General features: G+C 40.6%; 2 protein-coding genes across 3 annotated transcripts; one reads left to right on the top strand and one right to left on the bottom strand.

Moving 5' to 3' along the window:
* Positions 1 to 393: 393 nt before the first annotated feature.
* nr0b2a (nuclear receptor subfamily 0, group B, member 2a) lies at positions 394 to 1,585 on the bottom strand. Its single transcript, XM_071901654.2, has 2 exons — positions 1,051 to 1,585; positions 394 to 886 (listed from the first exon to the last, which is right to left on the bottom strand). Exons 1-2 carry the CDS (start codon positions 1,583 to 1,585, stop codon positions 645 to 647), a joined length of 777 nt encoding a protein of 258 aa, XP_071757755.2. The 3' UTR covers positions 394 to 644.
* A 5,290-nt stretch (positions 1,586 to 6,875) lies between these two features.
* gpatch3 (G patch domain containing 3) lies at positions 6,876 to 9,901 on the top strand. Of its 2 annotated transcripts, XM_071901652.2 has the most exons (7): positions 6,876 to 7,342; positions 7,802 to 8,253; positions 8,360 to 8,534; positions 8,992 to 9,051; positions 9,181 to 9,302; positions 9,395 to 9,522; positions 9,646 to 9,901. In XM_071901652.2, exons 1-7 carry the CDS (start codon positions 6,913 to 6,915, stop codon positions 9,827 to 9,829), a joined length of 1,551 nt encoding a protein of 516 aa, XP_071757753.1. In that variant the 5' UTR covers positions 6,876 to 6,912; the 3' UTR covers positions 9,830 to 9,901. The 2 variants fall into 2 exon arrangements, with proteins under 2 accessions (XP_071757753.1, XP_078143422.1); XM_078287296.1 differs by lacking the exon at positions 9,395 to 9,522.
* Positions 9,902 to 9,960: the final 59 nt, after the last annotated feature.

The following is a 9,960-nucleotide window of genomic DNA, read 5'->3' as shown; positions in this document are numbered from 1 at the left end:
CAGATGATACGATTACTCAATTTCACTTTTATACTCTAGTGAATATGTTACAGTGTGTGCTTATTTGCTTTGAGAACAAAGAGCGTCAATACTATGTGAAATAAGGTTTATAAATACACGCTTTTGTCATTTTTGAAAATTGATGGCGCTGATTACGCTGATTCTTCTTAAAGTATAGAGACATACATTCACCTTTCAGTTAGTGTACAAAAATATATTTATTTCAAACATTCTGTAAATTCAGACAAAAGTTATTTACAACACTGAAGCAAACATAAAATATCTCCAGTATGACACCAACATAAGATATATGAACAGTTGGTACAGTCTGTCATTGCATATTGAGTGGAAAGTTTACAACTATCCACCACAGCAAATAAAACCAATGCAGACATGGATAAAGTGACCTCAGCTCCAATGTAAATGTAATTCATAGTTTCATGTTCACAATAGAAAATGCTAATTCACGTATTTTGTCTCCCATACAGGCTGTCGTAAGTGCTGATTTGAGCAGTCCACTGTCAGACATTTCTCCAGTTCATGAGGAAACATTGCCAAAGTAGATCAAGACAAAGTTTTGTGTCTCAACCATGAAAGTCCTCTGCTCTTAAACTTTCTCCAGGACAGCTTGAAGCCCACCTGTCCTATCTACTGAAGAGCATGTCGACCAGCAGCTCCAGCAGGTCAGCCTGGCCGATCACAGGCCGGAAGAACAGTTCAGTGAGGAGGCCGGGAGTGACGGTCTGCAGCATGGACGCTGTGAGCAGGAGGCGGGCGAAGCGCTCCTGGTCCCCTGGGTGAAGCAGCTGGACCACCTCTCTCAGAGCATGTTGAGCCTCCTGCTGCAGCCCTTCAACGAACAGAGCCGCCTTTAAATCTGGAACATCTGTTGAATGTAGAGATGGTATATTAGTAAGTGATAGATACTTTAGCACAGTATTCTCCTCTTTATGGATAATAACAGGGATTGAAAATTCATCAATGAGAACCTAGACATCAAATTGATAGTTTGTAAATATTGTCATGTCATTTCATTTATTGTGGACTCACCTGGATTAAATATCATGGTGCCTTTGAGGTAGGCAAACTCCTTGGGACTCAAATCCAAACTCCAAAACTTTTTAAGGCAGGACTTGAGTTTGCTGACACCAGCCATGGTGGGCTGCTCTCTCTCCGTGTCCGAGCTTTCCTGACGGTTCAGCAGGATCTTCTTCAGCATGCTGTCAGCGGGGGTGTCAGTCACCTCAAAGTCCACGCCTTCCTGGGCCAGACCCAAAATGAAGAGCGGCGCCCAGCAGCTCCGGAGAAGCGAGAACTGGTCGTTGGGCGGAAGCTGGTTAAAAGCAGGCAAGCTCTTCATGAAGTGTACAGTCTTAACCAGGACGGCTGAAGCTTCTTGGCAAATCTCAGACGGCCTTTTCAAGCAGACTGTCCGCCGCATCTCACAGTTGCATCGATGAGGTATTGAGTTGTAGTCAAAGTTGTTTTGACTTGGTGTGCTGTTATCCATTTGGCTCAGGATGTTGTAGAGGATAGGATTCAAATGCCTATCGCTGTGAACCGAACAATGACATCCGTTATCCATTTTGTACACTTTAGAGGTCTATGCAGTTAAATGATATTCTCCTCTCGCAGGACGGGATCCTCATGAGCTTGTGAGTGTTGCTGCTGCTGCCTCCACTGTCCCTCTATTTATAAGGCCAGCCCTCCCTGCTCAGTGGACCTTGACTTGTCAATACTCAGTCAGTGAAAAACAACTGTGTGCAGTGCCAGGTACCTGGCTGAACAACCCTGGGAAACAGATAAGCTTTTCTCAATGAAGAGGAACCGATGGAGTAATGCCTGTGTATCAAGTGGGTTGGGCCTTATCTCTGAGCCGGTGTCATTAACCCAGGCAGTACCAAGCTACCAAGGACTGCAGAGGCAATCAGCACACACTACATGTCCGTGCACACTGCCAGCTCACACCTAGAGAGGTGGAACGAGGCCAGAGCAACAGGGGGCATTGACCTACAAGTTAAGTCCTTGAGAGGTGTAGCCAGCTTTTCTGACTAAATTGATTTTCTTCTAATTCAGGAACACTGAATATTTCCAAAAAACCCCAAACTTTTTTTTTTTTTTTTTTTTTTTACAAAATTACATTTTTCTTTTCTTTTCTTCAGTCAATCAACATAAAAATAATGTATCACTTGTTTGACACCTCTGTCTTCCCTAAATTGGCTCCAAATATTCCTCATTCCTCATTTACTCATACATGAAAAGTAATTTTGTGGACAGATTGGCTTTCATTTCAAATTATGGATACAAAATTGTATCCATAATGGATAGATGAATTGATCATCCATCATTGCCACATTGAAGGAACTTCCTCTGTCAGATTAGATAAGATTAAAACCAAATACTGTGTTTTTCCCTTTCCCTTAAATCAGTTTATTTTGCAATGCATTTCTTAATTAAACTGTTACTTTTGTCTTTTTATAAAATGTATTTTTGGTGACATTTCCCAAGCTCATGTCTGTCTAGGCTTTTAATATCATTTTCCCATTTTGTTCCACTCTTTTTACAACATTGCTTCCTTTAAGCAAATATATACCATATGAACCTATCTACACTAAAAGTTGATCTGAAACTCAACAGCATGGTTGTGCCCACTTTATTCTCTTATTTTAACATCATTATTGTTTACAATTGTTTTCATAAAGCAGAATTCCAAGATTCCAAGATGTGTGTCCATGACCAAGTATCCTAAACAAGACTGCCAAGACTAGAATCTGTGATGTAGAGATACAGCTCAGGTATCTGCTCTTGCTCTATTTATAATGAATAGGATAATGGTTTGATAGACAGTGCAACAATAAAGAGGCTGATTTTGTTGAGTGATATTGATATAGTCTGTGGGTCTGAACTATTATCACTATGTAAAGAAGCTCATTTGGTTGCAAAAGCATCCGGTGGGTCCACAAAGCCAGCCTCTTATTTATTCTCAATGGAGCGACTTCAGAAAGTGTCTTTTGACATTATCATAGTTTAGAGTATTATTTGTCTGGATTCTAACTGTAAGACAGCTCCTTCTATTCATAGGCATTGATCAAACTGTCCTGGAAAATAATTATTAATATCGAGACAAATGTTCCATTGTACCTGTCATATTAATTAGTAGGACTGATGATCTACTCTAATTTGTTATCTTCTCTGTGCCTAGCACTGAGGTTTGAGGCTGATAAGCAAACTGATTTATTATTGTGACAAATAAACAAACAGCAAATCCTCACAGACGGAGTTCCTCTGGTCAGGACGTTTACCAAAAGGTACACCACAAGGTACAATGCTACAGATATCTCACACACTAACTATATAATATGTTCTGCTCTTTTACTTTAGATGAGGCACCTGAAGCACAAGCTGTGTAACCTGTCATAACGCTGGAGGCCCCAGAGGAGTATCTGCACCAGAGAGCAGCGGAGTCAAGGTCAGTTCATGGAGTGAATGACTGCAATAAAGAGATTATGTGCCAGACACAACCGGCGGCACCAGTCACCAAATGATTGTTTTACTTCATCTGTCTCTTCACTCTTTTCTCCACACGACCCTCCAGAAGAGGTTTTGTAGCCTCATTTTCTTTCCTGGGGTGATCTCATTACGATACAGGTGTTATTCATGCGAGAGGTGACATGTCCATACTCACAATAACCGACAGGAATCATAACAGACTGCAGTCTCATATATGATCACACGCACTACATTATATTCCAGAATGTGATCTGAGTTGTGCTTTCTTCAGTGTGACCCATAATACACTCCAGCGACAGTAATCACACAGCGTGCTGACAGTTGTAAATGCCTGTGATAAGGCCTGTGTTTATAGAGGTTAGGAGCAGGCAGAGACGGGCACGGAGGACAGACACTTATCTCCACCAAGGCAGTAAAAAAAAAGAAAGAAAAAAAGTCCCTCATTCCATAAATGGAGCAACTGCTGTGTTCTGCAATCGAAGAAGCGAAACACTCGGAGGCAGATGAAGCATGATGTAATGGCTGGCTGGCACCTGAAGAATGTCAAGGCCTTGTTTACCTTTTTATTACATTCACAATACTGTTGTGTATCCCTAAAGAAGTCATTACAAGGTTTGACTGGAACAGCACTATAAAGTTCAGATTGTAATAAAAAAAACACAATCACTGGATAAATATGAAGATATATGTGAGCATGGCGATCATCCATGCTACAGAAACCCAATAACTCTTCTTCATAAGGATGTTTGTTTTTCCAGTATTTAGTTTTCCTGGGTCATTGAACTCCTGGTGCCGGTGCAGTAGGCTACCATTTCATCTGTGTGCGTGATGGACACCATGTCCTGGACCTGACACTTGGCCTTGACCCACTGCTAATGCAATACAGGTTCATTTGCCTGGGTCCCTTTTCACAAGGTCATCAACCCAAAGGTGAGAGTCGTTCCCACTGCGGTTCCAGTTCAGTCCTCAGTACAAATCCTTTTACTCTTAAATGTAAACAAACTCAAATTCCAAAAAGATTTTCATACATGGTTAGGCCAAATGTACCATAAAAATGATTATATGAGCCCATAAATTATTTAATTGCACTGGGGGGAAGGTGTCATGTACTCATTCATATAATTGAACTTGTTCATTCAAGTTCAATTACAAATATACAAAATAAAATATTGTTTTTGTATTTCCTGGTTTAAATATCTTTTGTCTTTTTTTTTTTTTTTTAATCACAACTGCTAAATGAAAAGTCAAATGAAATGTTAGGATTTGCTGATTTTAAAGTTAAAGAGCAATAAGTGATTATGACTATTTTGACACTTTTTGAAGATAATAATGCCTCACATCAAACAAATGGCCAATTAAAAGTGTTTTGCCTACCCTGTTATGATGGTATTTTTTAATCTTAATTTGATGATATCACCAAATATCAGGTGTGTGTTTACTGAAATAGTAAGAAATTATACATGCTAAAAAAATTGACTAAATTCTATTTTTGCTCAGTTTTAATAATAAAAATGTAGGAGAAAAATGTTACTTGCTTGTAACGAGCACCTGTTTTAATCAAGATCCTTTATTTAGAATAATTTAACAGTAATAAATGATGTAGTTAGAGCAAGGGACACAAGGTCTCAAAGAAAATATAATTATATAGGCTGAAAACACCTGTAATCAGACAGATATGTCACTGTCCTTAACAGGCTGGGAAAATCTCATGGTTTGCAAAAAAAAGAAGCCAAAAAAAGGGTGTTCAAGTATTTTGGGTCTGTAAAAAAAGACTTCTTCTCTTCCAGGCTCCCTATTGGTTTATTTCACTTTAGTTTTTACATTACGGTATATGGAGATGTAGTTGTTGTGTCTGTGTCTGTGTGTGTGTGTGTGTGTGTGTGTGTGTGTGTGTGTGTATGTGTGTGTGTGTGCGCGCGTTTCTGTGTGTCTGTCCAACAAGATATCCTTGCAACCATTCAAGAAAGACCCATGAAATGAAAACCAGAATGCTCAGTAGGGCTGAGGGTCAAAATGGATCCATGACTCTGATCTATAGGCCTGTCTGACTGCCTGGATTTTCTTCATTGCATACCTAAAAAATATAAGATCTAAACAAGTGCAGTTGTGCATGTGCGTGTACAGCTTACAGGATAGGCCTATGTGTATGTGTCTTTTTGGAATCTTTCAGTTGTACACCAGCCCTGATCTACAAAAGGCTCTGGTTTCAGCAGGGACATTATGTTAAAGCCCTCTGGCTGTCTTGATTTTCTTCATTATAAACCCAAAAGTAAGATCCCAACAAACTTACCTGTACACACTACAGGGTTTGTGTCTTTAGAATCAGATTTTGAATACTAATTTTTCATTTGTATATCCTCCCTGTCTTTAAGTCTGAGTCCCAAAAATGCTCAACACTCTTAATTTGTACGACTAGGCCTACATATCCTCCCACGGGTCAGGACAGGTTATGACTAATGCATAAAAAAAAAGTGTTGAACAATGAGTGTGTAAAGTGATGTGTAGTGATGTCAGGATCCAGAAGCCAAAGTAATTTTACTGCCTATTACTATCAAAACACTGTAATAAAAGCTGAGTTGAAGGCCAACGGAAGGCGTAGCCTCTGGGTTAATGAACTCTAATAGACCGAGCTCTCACATTTCTCGTCTGTGATAGGGGAAAAACCAAGGATTCATGTGTAAGGTTTTCATATTGTCTTAATAGGCTTTACATTTTACTTTAATCTTATTTAATGTGAGATTTATAATGAGTTTAATTTGTCACTGGTTTAAGTCTTGGTTAGAGCTTGGATTTAAAATGTTTCGGGCGACACTACAGAGTTTGGACTGAAAATACAGTAGCTTTGTATTTAATAAGACACTGAGCCAGGGACAACATGAAATCAGAAAGTCTTTGGGCGAAGCGAGAGGTGTCACTTCTGCTTATTTCCGTCTTCGCTTAAATCCTGTTAGGCAAACTAAACCGCTTCTTTTTGGAAGGGAGTATTTTTTTTTCTGCGAGACGCTTATTTGATTTAGCCGAACAGTATAATGTTTAGTAAGTTAATGAACGTTGTGACACCTAGACATGTGTTTAAATTAGGAAAAACTATTTTGCCAGTTTTCTTTAGCATGTGTCCCTGTTTGTTTTATGAATAATAACGAAGGTTCTTGCATAAATTAGCTGCTGAATGCATTCACTAAATATCCTGCAAGCTAACTATTGATTATTATTATTATTTTTTTATAATATTAGACAATTGTACGGATAATTTCTTAGAAATGATTCACTGTCTTGATAGTAGTAGGGAGAAGGTTTGTTGTTGGTTGAAACGACGTTGGAATCACGTCCTAGGCGGATCTGACGTACGCTTGGGACGTCGTTCTGATGACGTAGGACGATACAGCTCAGAAACAAACAATCATGGCGGACACCGTACCACTTGTGTATCTTGCAATTAGTAATATTCCCGCCGCCTTTCGTTCAGCGGACCTCAGAAATTACTTCAGCCAGTTCATAGAAAGCGGTGGTTTCCAGTGTTTCCACTATCGACACCGGCCGGAGGTTCTCCGAGAGTCCGAGGGCTCAAAGGAGTCCGACGACCCGAAACACAGACCTGAAACTGGACCGTTGGATGACAGCAAGGAGGGCAGCTCGACCTCCTCGGAGACCACAAAAGACAATTCCTCGTCGAAGCCAGGCGTGAAATCATGTTGCTGTATAGTCTCAGTCCACGCTAAGGAAGCTGACAGATTTATCAAGATGTACTCAGGGAATCAGTGGATTGACTCGAAAGGAAGCTGGCTCGCGAGACGTTGTGTTATCAAGAGAGTAAAAGTTTCATATAACACAGGTCAGTAGACACCAACCGTATGTTTGGGCCCGGCCATGGTATGTTTCTGTTGTGCCGTTCACGGTGTCCTAATTACATTGCATTTGATTCTTGCCTGAGGATGTTAGGTTAAGAAGATCAGTAAATTATCAGATCAGTCTCTCTGCTTAAAACACACTTTTGTAGACTTGTTTTTCCTACTTGAGATCCTTACTCCGAGAGAAAGAGTACAGGAATTATCTGATTATCTGATATTTCCATCAGTAGTGGTTGTCAGTATGTTATGCTCTTATCTCATTGCTTCTAGGTTTGTTGTTAGTTGATCTGTGTTTTGCACTGATTTAATGTTGTATATGTTGCTGTCATTTACTTATGTCTTTCTTGTTTTTTTTTTTTTATGTTAATGTTAACAGGAAGCACTTTGTAACTCTGTTTTGAAAGGTGCTATACAAATGAAGTTTCTTCTTCTTATTGTTTCAGATGAGGACTCCTTCCCCTATAAGACGAAGTCTGAGCAGCGGCACCGCGTGTCCTTAACAGAGTGTTTCACAGAGGCTGACCTCAAAGGCTTATGCGAGCTAAACCCACCCTCCCTGATGCAGAATGGGAATGTGGGCACACCAGTGAAAATATTCCTCCAGCTCATCCAGTCGTGCCGTCTGCCTCCGCGTCTCATCCGCAAGTTGGGCCTCACTTTCCCCAAGACCAGCTCCAACCGCCGCTATGGCAACGTGCCTTTCCAGTACTACGACACCCGCACAGTACCAGCCACAGAAGAGAATATCTTCACAGCTGCTGGGCACGAAATATCAGGGCCAGGCGGTGTGGCCGCTCCATCCTCAGGACCCAGGCAGCTAGGTGACCACCCAGAAACAACAGACACCGATGACCCAAAGGAGGAGGAGGAGGATGTGCAGTCAAATGCAGATGATGTGGGTTTATATCCGTTTGCACATTGTTATTAGTGATGGGATGTCTAGGCTATGATATTGGGCTGGAAGAATTGCCATCATCATTTGTTTTTCTTATCGGCTGCAGGATGATGACCGCTGTGAGGAGTGGGAGCGCCATGAAGCTTTGCACGAGGATGTAACAAGCCAGGAGCGAAGCAAGGAGAGGCTGTATGAAGAGGAGATTGAGCTGAAATGGGAAAAGGGCGGTTCAGGGCTGGTGTTCTACACTGACGCCCAGTACTGGCAGGAGGAAGAAGGAGGTATACAACAGAAACTAACATCAACAAAACAGTTGTAAAAAAAAAAAAAAAATCACCCACTTTGCCCTTTTGCACATGTTATTATGCTACCAAATGATTTAAATAACATTTATTTGGATTTTTTTCTGTGATCTACACAAAGCGCTCTACTCTGTTAAAATGGAAAAGAAATTCTACATACTTAACAAACTTATGTACAGGAATACGCTGAGTTTATTTAATTGTTTTCATCAAGACATAACTCAATTGTTCCCAACTTCAGTCCTCCGGACCCAGAGTAACACTGGTTTTCTGTCCTATTAGGTGGTTAACTGCATTCACCTGACGTCCCAGATCTAAATCAAAGAAAACCAGCAGTACTCTGGGTCCAGAAGACCAGGGTTGAATACCACTGCCATACATGAAATATACTTTCTTGATGAAATATTGATTATGTTTCTTTACTCCCTTTCTTTAGATTTTGATGAACAAACAGCAGACGATTGGGATGTTGACATGAGCGTTTACTATGACAAAGGTAACTAAAATTCACTATTATTCAACTGTCGTTACCTTGATTGACAAATGGAAACAAACAGAAAATGCACAAAGTGTTAATTATTCCTGTGGAGCCAGATTGCCTTTAACTCAGATCTTCCTCCCACAGATGGAGGGGACATGGACTCCCGTGACTATGTCCGCATGCGGTATGAAAAGAGGCTGAGGGATGGCCTTGAAGATAGGTCAGGACACAGCCAGACTATTGGCAGCTTTGAGAAGTTCACTAAGGTAAGTAGGTCTCCACAGCAATTAATTTGACTCCATTCTGTGTACCATAGTCTATACTAGACATATTTTCTACATATATTTTCCTGGGTTAGGGCTTTGGCCGTCGTGTGATGGAGAAGCAGGGCTGGAAGGACGGTGAAGGGCTGGGGAACAGTCAGGCCGGGATCCCAGAGGCCCTTGAGAATGAGGGACAACATCCCAACTGCAAAAGGGGCTTTGGGTGAGTAAAAACTAAAAAAAATACAGACTTGACAAAACAGAACTGTGTGTTGGTATGTGAGAGGACATCGTTATTTCAGAATGTTTTCATGATGCTATTGTGCATTTCCTTGTTTTTGTGCAGGTATCATGGAGAGAAGTTGAACTCAGGCCCTGTAAAGAAGGCCAGACCAGGCTTTCATATAACCACAGTGTTTGATAAACCCAAAGACATAGATGAAGGTGATACCTTACTGAGACGCCAACCAAACACCAGTATGAAGTACAGAGGCTGGCAGCCAGGTGGCAGCATTGGACCACGAAGATGACTTTTTGTAAACTTTTTTTATGTTTTAATTTATTTATACATCACTCTGCTCTATTAAAACATGTTTGTCAAACCTTTCGTTCCAGTTGTCTTGATTTTGTCATTTTGCTTTTATTGTTCTACTTAATTTTA

This window comes from Centroberyx gerrardi, chromosome 12 (genome assembly GCF_048128805.1).
Source record: "Centroberyx gerrardi isolate f3 chromosome 12, fCenGer3.hap1.cur.20231027, whole genome shotgun sequence".
In the NCBI taxonomy this organism is placed as follows: Eukaryota; Metazoa; Chordata; class Actinopteri; order Beryciformes; family Berycidae; genus Centroberyx; species Centroberyx gerrardi.
This window is presented reverse-complemented; position numbering and strand designations above follow the sequence as displayed.

Excerpts from the sequence above, each read along its gene's own strand:
- nr0b2a (XM_071901654.2), bottom strand. The coding sequence starts at position 1,585 with ATGGATAACGGATGTCATTGTTCGGTTCACAGCGATAGGCATTTGAAT. Across the intron at positions 887-1,050 it reads CACCATGATATTTAATCCAG|ATGTTCCAGATTTAAAGGCG; the intron begins GTGAGTCCACAA and ends TACATTCAACAG.
- gpatch3 (XM_071901652.2), top strand. The coding sequence starts at position 6,913 with ATGGCGGACACCGTACCACTTGTGTATCTTGCAATTAGTAATATTCCC. Across the intron at positions 9,303-9,394 it reads GCTTTGAGAAGTTCACTAAG|GGCTTTGGCCGTCGTGTGAT; the intron begins GTAAGTAGGTCT and ends TTCCTGGGTTAG. Across the intron at positions 9,523-9,645 it reads AACTGCAAAAGGGGCTTTGG|GTATCATGGAGAGAAGTTGA; the intron begins GTGAGTAAAAAC and ends GTTTTTGTGCAG.